The sequence below is a fragment of the Phocoena phocoena genome, chromosome 20 (genome assembly GCF_963924675.1).
Source record: "Phocoena phocoena chromosome 20, mPhoPho1.1, whole genome shotgun sequence".
NCBI classification, from domain to species: domain Eukaryota; kingdom Metazoa; phylum Chordata; class Mammalia; order Artiodactyla; family Phocoenidae; genus Phocoena; species Phocoena phocoena.
This window is the reverse complement of record NC_089238.1, coordinates 17,801,947-17,820,239: the sequence shown is the minus strand read 5'-3', so window position 1 is coordinate 17,820,239 and position 18,293 is coordinate 17,801,947. Positions and strand designations below refer to the sequence as shown.

Sequence of the window (18,293 nt, the reverse complement as noted above, 5' to 3'; positions counted from 1 at the left end):
ATGCTCAAAGTCTTTAGTCAACAGGGAAATCCGTGTTAAAACCATAATAAGATTCCAATACACAATTACTAGGTTGGCTATGATAAAACAGACAAACAATAACAAGTGTTAGTGAGGATGTATAGAGAAACTAGAACCCTCATGCACTGCTGAATGTAAATGACATAGCCACTTGGGAAAACAGCTGGGTAGTTTCAAAAAATGTTAAAACATAAACTTAGCATACAACCAAGTAATTGCACTCCTAGGAATCTATACGAAAGAAATGAAAACATATGTCCAAACCAAGACATGAGTGTGAATGTTTATAGTAGCATTATTCCTAATAGCCCCCAAAGTAGAAAGAATCCAGATATCTAACTGGCAAATGGATAAGCAAAATGTGCTATATCCATAGAACGGAATGGTGTTAAGCAGGATGGAGAAACAAACTTTACCCAAATTCTCAAAGCAGGGGTTCTGCCACCTACTCGAAGACCTTATAGGTGCTAGCTGGAGATTGAGTTCAATCACCAGTAGCCAATAACTTAATCAATTACGCCCTGGTAATGAAGTAATGAAACCTTCATTAAACCCCTAAGTGATGGGGAACTTCCAGGTTGGAGAACACATTGAGGGGCAGAGAAGGAGGCCCGCCTGCAGAGGGGATGGTGGCTCCTCTCCCTCCTCGGCCTGTGGATCTCTTCCACCTGGCTGTTCCTGAGCTGTATCCTTTAAAAATAAACCACAATAAAAACCCAGTTCTAAGCCAGGTCTTGCTGAGCACATTTCCTTGAACCATTTTGGCAAGTCCTCAGCCATGGCTCAGGCCAGGTACCAGAACTGTCCTCATCCGTGAAATGGGTCACCAGCCAAGAGCTCCAGCCAGCCAGAGAGACAGTACCTGACTACCTTCTCCTCCTCAGCTGATGAAAATCCATCTACCTGTCATTGGTCAGCTTTGCTCACCACCTGTCCACCTTCCCTCCAGAGAGCAAAGCGCTAAACCACTTCCCCTGCAGTTGGCCCTCTCCCCTGGGGCTTCCCCTGCCTTGCACATATTTGGGCCCATCAGTTTCTCTCCGTGGTGCATATATATACCCTTCTCTCTCTCTCTCTCCCTCTCTCCCCCTCCCTTGCTTCAGCTCTTTCTCCATGACCAACCAACAAGCTTATGCCCCCTCAGAAAGAGCAGCTGTGACCTGGCTGCAGATAGGATGGCACTTGCCCTCTCACTGCCCAGTAAGTTTTCACACATGCACGTTTGGACTCCCCAGCCAGGCAAGGAGATATCGGAAGCTCAGTTGGTGAATGTCATTGCTTTGGGAATTTTTTTTGGAGAAGGGCACGATCACCAGTAAGAAATGCATTTATATCACAGCACAGCACACACATACACCTCCCGCCCCCAAAAACAAGTCTCACAAAGCCATACTCTGCCATACATGTGATGCTCTCCAATATATTCTGTTCGAACTCTAATAACTTCTTTTTAAAAAACAATAACGTTTGAAACTCTCCATTTCTGATTCTCTGACACCAACTGGGTGCCCAACAATTCAATTCAATTCTGACACCAACTCCCAGAGTTAGAAGAGACCCCACAGGTTAAGGGCTCAGTGTCACAAGGCTGCTCCCACTTCGGGGGTCAGTTGCAAGCAGGTGGGGGCAGGGGGAGGGCACCTGAACTTCTGACCAACCAGCTACAAGTCAGAGGTTCCCACAACCCCCTTCTCAGTTTCAATAATTCACTAGAAAAACTGGACAGGTACATGTAAAAGTATGAAATTATAACACTCCCTAACACCGTACACAAAAATAAACTCAGAATGGATTAAAGACCTAAATGTAAGGCCAGACATTATCAAACTCTTAGAGGAAAACATAGGCAGAACGCTCTATGACATAAATCACAGCAAGATTCTTTTTGACCCACCTCCTAGAGAAATGGAAATAAAAACAAAAATAAACAAATGGGACCTAATGAAACTTCAAAGCTTTTGCACAGCAAAGGAAACCATAACCAAGACCAAAAGACAACCCTCAGAATAGGAGAAAATATTTTCAAATGAAGCAACTGACAAAGGATTAAACTCCAATATATAGAAGCAGCTCATGCAGCTCAATGTAAAAAAAAACCAACAACCTAATCCAAAAATGGGCAGAAGACCTAAATAGACATTTCTCCAGAGAAGATATACAGACTGCCAACAAACACATGAAAGAATGCTCAACATCATTAATCATTAGAGAAATGCAAATCAAAACTACAATGAGGTATCATCTCACACCAGTCAGAATGGCCATCATCAAAAAATCTAGAAACAATAAATGCTGGAGAGGGTGTGGAGAAAAGGGAACACTCTTGCACTGCTGGTGGGAATGTGAATTGGTACAGCCACTATGGAGAACAGTATGGAGGTTCCTTAAAAAACTACAAATAGAACTACCATATGACCCAGCAATCCCACTACTGGGCTTATACCCTGAGAAAACCATAATTCAAAAGGATTCATGTACCACAATGTTCATTGCAGCTCTATTTACACTAGCCAGGACATGGAAGCAACCTAAGTGTCCATCGACAGATGAATGGATAAAGAAGATGTGGCACATATATACAACGGAATATTACTCAGCCCTAAAAAGAAACGAAATTGAGTTATCTGTAGTGAGGTGGATAGACCTAGAGTCTGTCCTACAGAGTGAAGTAAGTCAGAAGGAGAAAAACAAATACTGTATACCAACACATATATATGGAATCTAAGAGAAAAAAAAAATGTCATGAAGAACCTAGGGGTAAGACGGGAATAAAGACACAGACCTACTAGAGCATGGACTTGAGGATATGGGGAGTGGGAAGGGTAAGCTGTGACAAAGCGAGAGAGAGGCATGGACATATATACACTACCAAACGTAAAATAGATAGATAGCTAGTGGGAAGCAGCCACATAGCACAGGGAGATCAGCTAGGTGGTTTGTGAGCACCTAGAGGGGTGGGATAGGGAGGGTGGGAGGGAGGGAGACGCAAGAGGGAAGAGATATGGGAACATATGTATATGTATAACTGATTCACTGTGTTATAAAGCAGAAACTAACACACCACTGTAAAGCAATTATACTCCAGTAAAGATGTTAAAAAAAAATTCAGTAGAATGACCCACAAAACTCAGGAAAACATTTTACTTCCATTTATTGGGGTTTATTTTTAAAGGATACAGCTCAGGAACAGCCAGATGGAAGAGATCCACAGGCCCAGGAGGGAGAGGAGCCACCATCCCCTCTGCAGGAAGACCTCCTTCCCTGCCCCTCGATGTGTTCTCCAACCTGGAAGTCCCCCATCACTTAGGGGTTTAATGGAGGTTTCATTACTTCATTACCGGGGCATAGTTGATGAAGTCATTGGCTACTGGTGACTGAATTCAATCTCCAGCCCCTCTCTCCTTCCCAGAAGTCCAGGGGTGAGGCTGAAAGTTCCAACCCTCTAAACAGGCTTGGTCTATTCTGGCAAATAGCTCCCCCTCCTGAAGGCCCCCGACCCCCATCAGGTGTCATCGCATTAGCATACAAAAGACATTCAGGAGGTTCCAAGGGTTTTAGGTGCACTGTGCCAGGAACCAGGCACAAAGACCAAATATTTATTTTTTATTATGCCACAGCAACCCACTGAATTGATTTCATTACGCACCGTGGTTCACAATCTGCCCCTCGTAAAACCTGAGCTACAGAGATGTTATTGAGAACACGACTGATTCACTAGCTGATAAAATCTACGAGGGTACAAGGGAGGAAATCCTCCCAGCCCTCGGTATTGGGAACAACTTCTTCTCAGCAAATGGTCTGCTTCCAGCTAATGGGTATGAAATGTGTTCCAGGTCACATTCCCTTCTTACTGCCTGCCGGAAAACTCGGAGACAAACATGGCCCACATCTGACAGAGGATATAAGAGCTTGTAGCGTGTACTAGCCTTACTTCCAGCTAAATCTCTTTTAATCTTCTTCCTCCTGCCCCCATATCCTCACTCGCTCCTGTTTTAATCTTACATGCTGTACGAGTGTGTCAGGGTGCCTCAAATACATGTTAGAGTGAGGCAAGACAATTATAACTCCTGGAGGGACAAGACCTTTTCCTACTGTTTCTCTTGGAACCTGACATTGTCCTTTCCACACGGTGGAGGCTTTCAATTTCAGCTGATGAAAGAAAAAAGGGCAGAGTAAAGACCACTCTCTAGAAGCAATGGTGTGTGAGTCGGGGATGGGGCTGGGGGTTTGGGGTATGGGGGCGTGTGATTGGTTCTCAGCAACAGAATGGGTCCAGCTTAAATATGACAATTGAGGCCCTAAGACCCCCACCCAAACATCTGGAGAACCTCCAAATATGCCAACTCTTGATTTTCCCACCTCTATATATGGATCTGCTACTTATTCTAGACTTGGCAACAATTTGAGATTTAGGATTTGCAACAAATCAATGACCTGCTCTTTGGACATGGACCTCTGCATGTGAGTCACGCGTCACTCCGAAAAATGTTGGTAGCCAGGTGGGGCTCTCAGGGTGGGTTTCCACAATGCTGACCTTAGGGTGCAACGCTGATTGAGAAAGGAACCCTAGAACGTGTGCTGTTCCTAGTACGGGTCATGATTTTTCACAGATTCACTGGTGGAGGGGGGCTTCTCGAATGAGGTGCCACCGGTTCAACATGGTGGGTGTACCCAGTTCCCCTGTGCCCCAGCTGGGGGAAGAGCTGGCCCAAATCAGGGATGAAGACCAGAACCTCGGGCTCCTCAGTACTGGTGCTCTGCACCTGGGCTGCCTTTCTGGGTGAAAATGAATCCCTTCTAGGGGCCTTTTTGGAAGAACATGGGTTTTCTCAGCTTTCACTTGGGTGTGCTTCTACTCTGAAACCCCTGTGGTCTGATAACTGATGTTCCAGCCAAAAGAGGCCCTGAGACCGACCAGGATGAGGCAGTAGGTTGTTTCAGCCCTTTCTTGCCCAGGGTCTCCCTGCCCATGTTCTCCACGGCCTCCTTCTGGCCTGGACCACCAAGGAGAGGCCGTCTCCCTTGGGTTTTTCCTAAAGAGCATACACATACTGCAAAAGTCAAGAATGGAAAGGTGGGACTTCCCTGGTGGTGCAGTGGTTAAGAATCCTGCCTGCCAATGCAGGGGACACAGGTTCGAGCCCTGGTCTGGGAAGATCCCACATGCCGTGGAGGAACGAAGCCCGTGTGCCACATCTACTGAGCCTGCGCTCTAGAGCCCGTGAGCCACAACTACTGAGCCTGCGTGCCACAACTACTGAAGCCCACACGCCTAGAGCCCGTGCTCTGCAACAAGAAGCCCCTGCTTGCTGCAACTAGAGAAAGCCCGTGTGCAGCAACGAAGACCCAACGCAGCCAAAAGTAAATAAATAAATTTATTTTTAAAAAAAACTTTAAAAAAAAGAAAAGAAGAATGAAAAGGTGTCCAACTTACTCTGAGTGATCAAGCCACCATATGTGAACAGGAAAAAGAAGGCCACAGTCTATGATTTCCTGAGGCCACTGACAACATCCAGGCATGTCCCTCAAGTTGGAGCCTCTGAGACCTTTTCCACCATAGACACCCCATGGGATGTATGGTTTCTTTGCCCCGAGTCCAAAATTTCTCTAACATCCCCATGTTTTGTCTTAAAGATGTACATGAATTTGCATTCTGACCCATGAATCTCCATTTATTTTAGTGTAATTTTTCTCCCAAGTCTTTTAGTAAAATTGTCCCTCCAGGAACAGGCTTGTTGACAGGCAACACAGGCTTGTACCAGCTTCACAGACCTTACTGGAACAGTTCGGCCTTAATCTGTCTGACCCCAAACCCTGCTCTGCCAGGGATTCAGGAAAGCTAGAGCAAGTATTGCCCAGTGCCCTCATGCGGCCACCTGGCTAAGGTAGCAGATCAGCCGGTCTGGCAGGACACCTTCCAGCCCATCTCTCAGTGTAGAAAGGCAGGCCTCAGAGTTGGTGCAGGCCCCCAAGGTTTTGGCTCGTACACCCCACTGCCCGGACACCAGCCCCTCTCAGAACTGACAGTGTGAGCAGTCATTAACCTCAAGTCACTCTCATACAGCCCAAATCACCCGAGGGCACCCCTGTCCCAGAACTTCACGACCCTCTGGTCCAGAAATCGCAAACTGGAGGTCCATGGGACTTGCTCACTCGATTCTCAGGGTGTTATTTCTTCCCCCTTGAATTAGTTGCCGATATTTTAAAATTCAACTATCAGAAGATAAAAAAGGGGACAAAAGTCAGATCTCTCTCTCTCTTCTCCTGAAAAATACAAAACAAAGCAAAACTGAAGATCTGGCAACCCTGGCCCTGCCCCCCCATGGGCCACACTGTAGCTGCCCCCTCCAGAGAGCATATGCTCTGCTCTTTACTGCAGTCCCCACCACTCCCTAACGCATCACAGCACCAGTCCCAGTCCCCTTCACTCTTTTCCATGCACACCCGGCCCCGAGAAGGGAACCTGAAGCCCAAAGATATTAAATGACCCACCCTTATTCAAAGAACCAGTTAGTTAAAATTGAACTATGTGGCAACTTGCTTTAAATTTCACAGAGGCCATCTGTTTTTCAGAAACATCATCACGTTTCTACCCCAGCTTTTCTCAAGGGAGGGAAGGGAGTTAGGAAAAGAGAGAGAATATTATCCTTGCTTAGCCTAAAAAAGCACATTGAAAATATCTGATATCTTCCTAGTCAGACTCCAGGAAGCTCATGGACTCTTGGCCGATATGGATCGGAGAAGAAGGCCTTGAAGGGGTAGAAAACCAGGCCCCTCAGAGCACCCGCCCAGACTCAAAACTCCCTGACCAATGCAGGTAAGGACTGGGATCCTCACGTTCCTGCATTTGGGGGGACATTTTCCCAAATGCCCACTCCCCCAAACATTCCAACTGCTCTGCCTTTATCAGGGAGCAACGGTAGGACATTTAGGAACCTGAAAACAGACAGACAGGACGGCAGGGCCCGGTTTATGACTGAAACTACCCTTTGCTGGCAGGGACAATCACCTAATCGGCCACCCAGAAACACTCACGGGCCAGAGCTGGGCTCAGCTACACGCCCTATTTGTTTTCGGGAAACCGCTGGTGCCGGTTAAGTCAGATTAATAAATACCTTTAGGGTTTCCTCTGACAACATTCCCCAGAGAGGGGCACTTTGAGCTTTTAGGTCACTGCAAGAATCATTAACAACCTCACTCCACCCCCACCCCGCCAGCTCAACAACCGCTGACCAGACAATGAGCCTCAGAGAGGCTGTTTGCTGGTGTCATTAACAGAGCAAGACAGACAAAACCGCCCTAGGCCCCACCTTAGCAACGCCAAGTGCCCTTGCCAGAGGGGGCCTCCCTGACCACCCTCCGTCTCCAAGGCCGCATCACACTGCGTCAGCCTCTATCACATTTCCCTTTCATCGGTGCCCTAGAAAACACCACCTCCTGACGCGAGTGGATTTGTTTGCTTGTGTGTTTCGGTTTCCCCTACGAGAGATTAAGCATCAGGAAAGCAGGGCCTCGTCTGAATTGCTTGCGGCCTTATCCCCTCACATCTCAGACATGGCCTGCCACTTAGTAGGTGCTCAGTAAATCCATTTGCTGCGTGAATGGACAGGCACAGGGTCAGAGATGCCCACCCACCCCCTCGGCCGCACAGCTGGCCTGGCAAGGTGTCAACCAAAACCCAAGGCCACAAAACACACCAGGGGGACCACACCTGCAGCGTCCTCAGCACAGCAAGCTCAGCACACGGCAGGACTTCCCAAAATCGGGGGTTTGGACTTCCCTGGTGGCGCAGTGCTTAAGAATCCGCCTGCCAGTACAGGGGACACGGGTTTGATCCCTGGTCCAGGAGGATCCTACATGCCACGGAGCAACTAAGCCCACGTGCCACAACCACTGGGCCTGCACTCTAGCACCCGCAAGTCATAACTACTGAGCCCATGCACCACAACTACCGAAGCCCACGCACCCTAGAGACTGCCCGCTGCAACTACTGAGCCCACGTGCTGCAACTACTAAAGCTCACACACATAAAGCCCGTGCTCCACAATGAGAGGAGCCACCGCAGTGAGAAGCCCACGCACCGCAGTAAAGAGTAGCCCCGCTCGCCACAGCTAGAGAAAGCCCGCGCGCAGCAACGAAGACCCACTGCAGCCAAAAAAAAAAAAAAAACCACAAACAAACGAAAATTGGGGGCCTCTCTCGAGCTGCACTGGCCGCTGAGGCCCGCTGTGCGGCAGACCTGACAACTCCCATGTCCAGACTTCTCTGGGGACAGGGACATGGTCAGTCGTTTCAAAAGGTGGAATGTTACCGTATTTTCCCCAGTCTGCTCCAGGAACAGCCTCCCTTCCACCCTGTTACAGAAGTAGCTGGAGAAGAGGTTCCCAGACACTTGGCCACCCCAGGACTTGCATCCTCTGCTAGTCCATGAGCAACAAAACCAACACAGGCACAGCACTGTTGTTCCTGACCCAGGGGCAGTGCGTTGCTTATATTATTCTTCTAGGCCTTTGCAGTATGTCACAATAAAAATGCATGAAAGTAATCCACGCACTTTGTTAAAAGAACATTCAAACACTGAAAGGATAAAGTGACAAGTCACGTCTACCCACCCAACCCTGGTCTTACTCCCAAGAGCCCACTCTACTAACAGCTTTTTCTTCGCCCCTTTTGGAAAAAGTCTTTGCATACACAAAAGCATATGCACGTATTTTTTAAACACACGCAGGGCATGCTGTCCTGCATCTCTCTTTTCCCCCATTTCATACCTCAGAGATCTTTCCTAACGAACAAATACAGACCGATTCAGACATGAATTTACTCCTAGTTCATGGTGAGAAACCCTCCTCTTGTCTTTACTGAGTGCTCGGGTGAGCGGCCCATATGGAACAGCAGATCACACTATTCGTACATGTATGTGACCATCAGAGTCTTGTGGCTCTTTTACCAATCCACCTGGTTTGGTGTATTTGTTTTTCCCAACAGCCTCCAATCAGCCTCAGGGCTCCCTAAGGTCTTCAACAGTGAAGCAGACCTACTGGGAACACCCATTATCCATATCCTGCCAGGTTTCCAGGTTCCAGGTCCCAGCAAACACTCCACATGTCTTTCTGAGGCTCCAGGAAGCATCTGTCTCACTTAGCCGGGCAGCAGACATACTGCCTGCCTCCATACCCAGTGCAGAAGGCAGCGTGGGGCTGGCAAGAGTCACCCCTAGAGCTCTGAAGAAGTCTGAACTCTTTGTAAACAAGAGGAAGCTGCCATATCATTTTGCATTGCATTGAAGGGTGTGGGGAGGGCTTAGAGCTGCCTACAGGTAAGGCCTCTGTGAGTTCTATGATTGATAAGTAACTATGTTACCATCAGAGAATAATAATGAGTGCCCCAAGAGCCCAGAGCTGTACTGGGCCCCTCTCATTAAAGATGGACACTGGCAATTGAAAGGCTCCTATTCCCTCCTTTCTGCCTTCCTTTTCTTTCTTTCTTTTTTTTTTTTTTCCCTTTTTATTTTTTCAAATCTCATGTTTTTAACCTAAGTATAGCTGATTTACAATGTTGTGTTGCCTTTCTTTTCTCTAGACATTCAACAAATATTTAGCAAGCAGTGATTCTAGATCAGGCATAGTGCTATGCAGTAGAGAAAACAGGTCCCAAAGAAAGCAGGGAAAACAAACAGGAATCAGATCATTGGACTTCCCCCATCGCCCTTCTATCCCAAACACACAGACAGGCTGTGTAAAATACTTCTCTTTGACACAACCAAGCTCTAGGCGAGACAGGGCCCGCTCCAGGTGCCAGAAATGAGGAGGAAACTCAAAGCTAAAACCAAGAGCTGAGAGAGGAAGCTGGGCAGGCCTGGGAGTTTAGGAAATAAATGGACAGGCCTCAGGAGAGTCCGGGCTCCCAGCCAAGGAGGTAGAGCCAGCAGACACCTACTTCAGAAGGTTCTCCGCTCCTGTTCTCATCCGCACGGCTTTCAGGATCTGCTGGTTCAAGGCAGCCCTCTGATTCTGCAGTTTGCTCCGGCCAGTCTGTGCGAGGGGATTGCAACCCTGAGGGAAAACAAGAGACGCCCCTTCAGAGGTCAGCCACTCTAAAAATGATGACAAACGTCTAATACAACAGAAAATGTTTTAAAAACTCATTTTTTCTGAAAGTAAAAGTAATATATTTTCCAACATGGAAAATATATAAAATACGAAAAATAAAGAAAAAGTCAGTCCTAATAACACAACTCCAAAACAGCCACTGTGATTGGTTTCTTTCCTGCCCACCTATTTTACAATATATGCACATTGTTACTTTCCACATTAGTGGCTGAGTAGGGAGTTCCCCAGACCAGCCCCATGTCTGGCGCTTCACAGGACTCAGCATACAGTTGCACTCAACAGCTAAGATTTATGACAGCAGTTTAGTAAAGATACATAGCTGGATCATAGGGAAGAAGAGGTAGAGTCTGGAGGAATCCACGTGCAGGCTTCCTTATGCTTTCTCTGTCCTATGACAGGTCACACAAAGCACATTCTTCCCCCAGCAACAAAAATGCAGCAACATGCATGCAGTGTCACTGCCCAGGTTGGCCCATTAGAAAATCAGATTCATGGTTTTTACTGGGGGCTGATCACAAAGGCACCTTCTGCCTAGCACAACCAAAATTCCAGGCTGCCGAAAGGAAAGCAGGTGTTCATTGCAAACCACAGGGTTTTCGCCATTAGTTTAGACACAGAGAGCCAACTTCATCACTTAGGGGATGAAAGGAACACTCCAAGAGCCAAGCTCCCAGAGACCAGGCAGGGGCCAACCTTGCAAGCAGGTCTTCCTAAGGAAAGCAGCCTCAGGTCTGCCATGTTAACCCTTTTCTGCACAGTGGCACACATAGGCTATCGTGTTTTCTCACTTAATACTCTATCATGAAAATTTCCTTTGTTATGAAGTGCTCCTCAAAACCATGATTTTAATAATTGCATAACGTTGCCTTTTTTTAGGATTTACCATTTCCTTATGGTCAGACAGTTAGATTGTTTCCAAGTATCTGCTATTATCTATAATTATTTGGTGCATATTTGTAAACACGAATCTTTGTAAACCTCAAGTTTTTCCTTTAAGGTATATTTCTAGGACTGAGTTACAGGGCGTCTAACCTCTTTAAGCCCCCTCCTCCCTACTAAGCACCAGCCCAATTATCCTCCAGCAAAGAAAGGTACTCTCTATTTCCTGTCCCTTCTCCCCGATAGCATTAGGCAACCATGAGTCTATTGATAATTTCTGTCTGTATAGACTTGCTTATTCTGGACATTTCACTTAAGTGGAACGATACAGAATACAGTCTTCCGTGATGGGCTCCTTTCACTCAGCATAATGTTTTCAAGGTTCCTCCGTGGTGTAGAACATATCAGTACTCCACTCCTTTTTGTCCCTAACACTCCAATCAATATGAACATTCATTTATCCATTCATCAGTTGATGGACATTTGAGGGTGTTTTCACTTTTTGGCTCTTATGAATAGGGCTGCTTATTTGTGTGTAAGTGTTTATGTGGATGTATGTTTTCCTTTCTTCTCTTGGCTATAGATCTAGGAATGGAACTACTGTGTCATATGGTTAGTTCTATGTTTAACCATTTGAGGTCAAACTACTTCCCAAAGCGGCTAAAATATTTTACATTCCCACCAACACTAGACGAGAGTTCCATTTTACCCCTATCCTCATCAATACTTGTTATTGCCTTTATTAGAGTCAACCTAGGATGTGTGCTATCTCACTGTGGTTTTGATTTGCATTTCCCTTATGGTTAATGATGTTAAACATCTTTTCTTGTGCTTATTGGCCATTTATGTATCTTTGGAGAAAGATCAATTCACATTCCTTGCCCAATTTTTTTTTTTTTTTTTTTTTTTTTGCCACATCACAGGGCATGCGAGATCTTAGTTCCCCAATCAGGGATCGAACCCTCGCCCCTGAAGTGGAAGCGCAGAGTCTTAACCACTGGACCACCAGGGAATTCCCTCCTTGCCCTTTTTTTTTTTCTTTTTGTGGTACGCGGGCCTCTCACTGTCGTGGCCTCTCCTGCTGTGGATCACAGGCTCTGGACACGCAGGCTCAGCGGCCATGGCTCACGGGCCCAGCCGCTCCGTGGCATGTGGGATCTTCCCGGACCGGGGCGCGAACCCGTGTCCCCTGCATCGGCAGGCGGACTCTCAACCACTGCGCCACCAGGGAAGCCCCCTCCTTGCCCATTTTTAAACTGGGTTATTTTTTACTGTTGAGTTTAAAGTATTATTTTCAATCTTTGCCAAATTGATATGCAAAAAACAGGTATCCCATGCTCCCAATTTGTAAGGATTATTAGTGAAGATAAACATTTTTTTTCATATATTATTGATCACTTGAATTGCTTTTTCAGTGAATTGTCTGTGTTCTCTGTCCATTATTTCCTGGGGTACTTAGATTACAATCAATGTTTCATTGTGAAAAGTTTTAAAAGCAGAAAAAGAGTTTCCTTTTTTTTAGCTGTGCGTCTTGCGGGAGCTTATTCCACACCAGACACTGAACCTGGGCCACCACAGCGAAAGCGCCAAGTCCTATAACCACTGGACCGCCAGGGAATTCCCATCCTCTTTTTTTTTTTTTTTCTTCCAACTGTGTTAGTCTCTTTTTATTCTTTTGGTAATTTCTTCCAGAGTTAACTACTTCCATTTGTAGGTGATGAAATGTGTAAGAAATCCGCTTCAAATGTTGGCACTGCTATGAGCATGGTCCTTCCCTTTACTTCAACTGAATCACTGTTCATTCTTGTTTATATTCCAAGTCCCGGAAGTGGTTTTCACTGTGGAAGTTACCTGAAGATGGTCTTATGCTTTCTAGTAGTGGTCTACAACCAGGTTCTAGCTTCTCCAGGAAGGCTACACAGGATGGATTTAGATATTACATATTAAACTAAGAGGCATTCTCTCAATTGAGTTTAAGCGCATTTTATTTTTAGACAACCTACATGACATTTTTTTTTCCTCAAAAACAATGCCTCCGCTCCAAACAAATCAACATCAAAACGAAGAGCTCAAGATGACATCAGTCCCGTTTGTCTAAGTCCTGGTGTTGTGTGGATGAAAGGCAGCAGCCAGCTAGTTATGACGAGCAGGTGATAGATCCAAACAGCCAAATTTGTGGACATTTTTCCATTTCTAGACCATCCTTAAAAGAAAGTCATATATGGGGTCACACCATCCTCACGGCAGTCCAGCAGAGCAGCCATGCTATCTGGATTCATGTTTTCACCAATAAAGAACTGATCGTTTTTGAAATTAGCAAGGATGTGCTTGATTTGTTCTGCAGTCCCTGTCATAAAAGGTTTTCCCCTTTCTGGTCTCTGTTCTTCAAGCTTCCCTTTGATTAACTTCATGTAATCTTTTTTTTTTTGCGGTGCGCGGGTTTCTCACTGCTGTGGCCTCTCCCGCTGCAGAGCACAGGCTCCGGATGCGCAGGCCTAGCGGCCATGGCTCACGGACCGAGCCGCTCTGCGACATGTGGGATCTTCCCGGACCGGGGCGCGAACCCGCGTCCCCTACCTCGGCAGGCGGACTCCCAACCACTGCGCCACCAGAGAAGCCCTTAATGTAATCTTTGAAGTACTTCTTGTAGGCTTCTTTTGTGAAGCTGGTTTCCTGCAAGCGATGGTTCATGACGATAACCACACCAGTGATTACTGTGCAGTCGGTACCTTCAGCGGAGGGGCCTTCAGCGGAGGCAGTCATCAATGTTACCCTCTGTCCTACTGACCATATTCCCCTCCACCTCCAGACACAGCCCGTCCGCGACCTCCCGGATCTTGTGGATGTCAGAGAACATTTCATCATGGCTGATGAGGTCCCGGTAGATGATCATGATGGAGGGAGACATCGGTGGCACTAGCTTAGTAGGAGCCCGGAGCTCAGAGGGAGCGTGGTGCAGCCGGAGCGGCGCTCGGGAGGGAAGGGGGAGCAGGTGGAAAAGCTTTTTTTTTTTTTTTAATTAAAGTAGAATTGATTTACAATATTGTGTTAGTTTCAGGTGTACAGCAAAGTGATTCAAAAAATTTCCTTTTAGCCTTATAGTGCTTTTCCCACCCCAGCAGGTAGAAGCCCAGGGATCTGAGGGAACGCTCCATTCCTTTCTGAAACTTATCTTTCGGTTCCGCCCTGATGGGCTTGTAATCACACCCTGGGAGTGGCTGGTGGACAGTATCTGGTGAGGGGACTGCCCTTTCTCTCTGCGTCACTGCCTTGGTCACTGCCATCACAGCTCCACACATACCTAGCCTCCCACACCTCTGCCCAAGCCACATCCATGGCCTTGACCCCAAGGAAGAAGAAATGGGTTCTCTGCAGCCCCAACCTTCTCAGGCATTCCCATATCAGTGGCCTTTAGACTAGAGGGTCAGAAATAAGTTACATCTCTCCTTCCACAAAGATTTTTCACTCTCCCATCCCAGCAGGTGGCCACCCACCTGTCCCCCATGCAGCCGCACAAATTCAAATTACACAGATATTCAGAATCTGAGCGGGAATAGTCTTAAAATTAACATCTTTCAAACCATTAAATGATCCCTGATTTAAAATAAAAATCAGAAAACTAATTCTCTCTTTTCAGATCTAAGATTAAAATGTCTTTAATATTAAGATAACTTAATAGTAAAGGGCTAAAATAATTGCCGGTCTGTTTCCTTTCCACGTCCTAAAATTACTATGAAGGGATGGCTCAATCTGACTTAAAATTACATGGCTCACCAAGGCTGTGTTCTATTTTACAGAGAAGGCTTAATAACTAATTCCTTTACATACATTCCCAGAGCTAAGATTACGCAGCCATTCCAGCTCACGGATAAGAACTTTTTCCTGCTCCCATACTTCACCCAACTTCTGGCTGGCCTGGAATCACTACACCCTAACCAGCCCATAAATGTAGGGTCAAGTTTCCAGATAAGACATAGGAATGCTTAGGATTAGATTTGACTGAGTAATTGGACCGCAAACTACATTACTTCTTACTGACAGGTAGGAATGCCAGACCTGTTGGAAACACCAGAAACGCCCGCAGGGCTGTTTGGAAACTTCCCAGAGCCCTGAGAGATGAATCTGGGCGAGACTGTCCAAAAGACCCCCTGGCATCACCAGAGGCTGCTAGCTGTCCACTGGCCCCTGCCAGGGGTTCTCTGCTAGTGGGGACCCACAGTCCTCAGCCATATCTTAGTTCTTAATTGGTTCACAACAGGATGTAGAGCTGCTCCAAACTGAACTGAGGGTTTGTGCCTAGGACCGAGGCAGCACCTGTCATGCCTGCCTGGCCTGGGAAGTGGGGAGGGATTGGGGGGAACAAATGAAAATGAACTGTCCTTGCCTCTAGGGTCACTGTCCATAAGTCTTACAGTGAAGCTGAGAGTCTGTCCACTACACAGAGTCTGTCAGTTACCTGACGAGCCTAAGGTTTGGGCATTGGCGTCAGTCTCAATACGTGGAAGGATGGTCCGACTGCCAACACCCAAGAAAAGCAAGTACTGAGTAAAGCTCAGCTTCCTCACTAGCTTAGTGGGGTCTCCCAGGTTGTCAGTCAGCCCACGTGGACTCTGGTATGGCATCTCAGACCCCACAGTTCTGAGGCTTGGAGGGTAAGTGAGCTACTCAAGATGCTAGAGGCAGTAAGGGTGGGAGGAGGACTTAAGCCCACATCCTTCCTGCCACTCTGAGATGAGCCCGAGCGGCAGGAATGTGTGGGAATGTGGGGACAGCTCGCCCACCAACCCCCGGACACCCCTTACGTGCTTCCTGGCTGAGGGCTGCCCAGCTCGGTGCATATCTTTTGGCCACAGTGACCCACGTCCCACTCTCCCACCTCGCAGCCCATAGCGGTCAGGGGTTGTAAATCCGTGCTCCCACACCTCCTTTCCAAGGGGAAGGACATCTGATTCATGCTTGGCTAGTTGTAAAACCAAAGGCCCCAGCCCTGAGTTTGATTCAGGGTGAGCACCTGACATAGGACAACAGAGCCCATCAGGAGGGGCCTTCATTTTTCCCCATCAGCCTTGAACCTAGGAGGATGTGAGACTGGGCAGCTGCAGCCACGTTACCACTGTGGGGGGAGTGTCTCCCCCAAATGAAGCCAACCTAGGGGGAGCAGAGCTGAGAGACTGAGTTTTGGTGGCAGCATTTGAGCCCTAGATCAAGGCAGGCCTGAAGCCATTCCTCTGGGCTTCTCAGTTACAGGAGCCAAATGCATTCCCTTTCTTGCCTGAGCCATTTTTTAAAAATTGAGGTATAATTTACACATAATGAAATACATAGCTTTTTAAGTACGTAGTTCAACGAGTTTGGATAAATGTGTATACCTATGTAACCACTATTCCAATCAGAATATAGACCATTCTCATTACCCCCCAAGGCAACCAAGACTCTGATTTCTATCACCGTAGACTTGCCTGGTCTAGAATGTCATCTAAATGGAATCATAGGGCATGTACGCTTTTGTGTCTGGCTTATTTTGCTCAGTTGTATGCTTTGAGATTCATCCATGTTGCTGTACTTATCAGTGGTTTGCTCCTTTTAATTGCTGAGTAGAATTCCACTGTAGGAATGTACCATGGTGTGTTCCTCTGCCTAAACCATTGGGGATTCGATCTTCTGGTAACCACAACTAAGAAAGTCTTAAGGAGAGTAAGTTCACCCAGAGTGAAAACCCTATTTGTTAATATACACGCACATGCCTTTAGGGTATAGTTAAGTTGTTCAGCTGGGAAACAAGTATTTAAGAGCAGCACCTAGGCAAAAACCGGAGTCAGTGGATTTGGAAGAAAGGAAAGGCTACTTGACCTACAATATGCAGAGACTGACAGTGAAAAGGCAGATAGGCCAGGCCACTGGGAAGTCAGACACAGGGTAGGGAGCAGTCTTTCCTCCCCAGCAGGGGGTGGGGGGGCCCTGCTCTAGGCAGTGCCTGGCACTTGGCTCTCCTCCACCCCAAGAACCAGTGAGGGCCTTTCTTCCACGCAGCCAAAGTTAAAGCCCACACATGTAGCCGTGTCTCCAGCAAATTGAGGGCACAGTGAGAACTTGAAGTCTCCAGGTCAGGAGGAAGACTGAGTGAGGGTGACCACGCAGGGTCCCCTGGCTCATGACCCTCACACAGGGCATGGAAGAGTGGGGTGCTTTTTGCTGCCTCTCCAGCACAAAGATATTTTCTCTGCCTTCCTTCCTAGTCATGCAACCCCTCACTCAACCACCAAGCTCTGGAAAACAGAATTGTTTGTTTATGAGTTAGCCAGAAGCTGTCAACCAGAAAGCATAGAAATAGCATGCAATACCCTGCAATACACAAAAATACATCTAATTTAACTTTTCACCATGCTGGAGACTCAGGGCAGTTTGGATGAACAGAATCTACCTTTTCCGTGTCCGTAAAAATTAAAACATGAATTTGGCACTTGTAAAGAGGTCTCGTCCCCTTCCAGGATCTCTGCCAGGTGCCTCCCTCTGGCGTCCCCATCCATTCACATGGGGGTAGGGGGCCACAATATGAACAGACTCCCTTCGGTCACTTCTACAAATCTTTACAGACACCTACCGTGTGTGTACAAAGTGCGTGCCACTCTACAAAGATTTACAATCACCAAAATTTCTAAGAGACAAATGTATTTTCAGACCCAACTGATGACCTGTTTATTTCAACTGGTAGGACGTACTCAACACTAGTGTGCAGTCCTTGGTGGGGGGAGATGGTACGTGTGTGTGATTTTGTACACTTCTGTTATTACCCTTTTTGACAACAATTTATGTTACGCTTATAATACAATAATATTGGAGAAAAAGAAACTACTTCTGAAGTTGTAGTCTTGGATCACCTGCCTTTTTCTCCTCTTAGAATCCAATCGGAACAGGATTTTCTAAGGCATATGGCCCTAGTGAACTCCGTGGGTCTGACTAGCAAGGCCAGAAGGACCTGCATCTCTCCCTGCTTCTGGCGCTACGGGCAGGAGACCTTGCCCCCAGCTGGCACCCCTTGCTGCCAGCTCTGCCAGACACTCAGTCCAGATGAGCTGCACCTGCGGTTCCGCTTTCCTCTGTGGCCACCTCCAATACAGCCTTTGTGTCACGAGACTCTAGTACCTGAGCCAAAGGAGGAAGTGGTGATCAGGCTAAAGCCAATGCCCTGTATCATCAGGTGGTGTCTTGGAATCCGTCCAAATAGCCCCAGGAAGCCAAGGACGTTTACAGTGTTACAGCTCATCATGCAGACTCTCCTCTGAG

General features: G+C 47.0%; 2 protein-coding genes across 2 annotated transcripts in view; both read right to left on the bottom strand.

Annotated features, from left to right (window-relative positions):
- Nucleotides 1-18,293, bottom strand: part of RHPN2 (rhophilin Rho GTPase binding protein 2) — a 58,920-nt gene that overhangs the window by 35,273 nt on the left and 5,354 nt on the right. The window contains exon 2 of the mRNA XM_065898807.1: nt 9,958-10,073. Coding sequence (XP_065754879.1) covers nt 9,958-10,073 — 116 coding nt within the window. The remainder of the gene's footprint in view (nt 1-9,957; nt 10,074-18,293) is intronic.
- On the bottom strand, nt 13,214-13,772 carry LOC136140695 (translationally-controlled tumor protein-like). The gene is made up of 2 exons (XM_065898867.1): nt 13,635-13,772; nt 13,214-13,420 (listed from the first exon to the last, which is right to left on the bottom strand). Exons 1-2 carry the CDS (start codon nt 13,770-13,772, stop codon nt 13,214-13,216), a joined length of 345 nt encoding a protein of 114 aa, XP_065754939.1.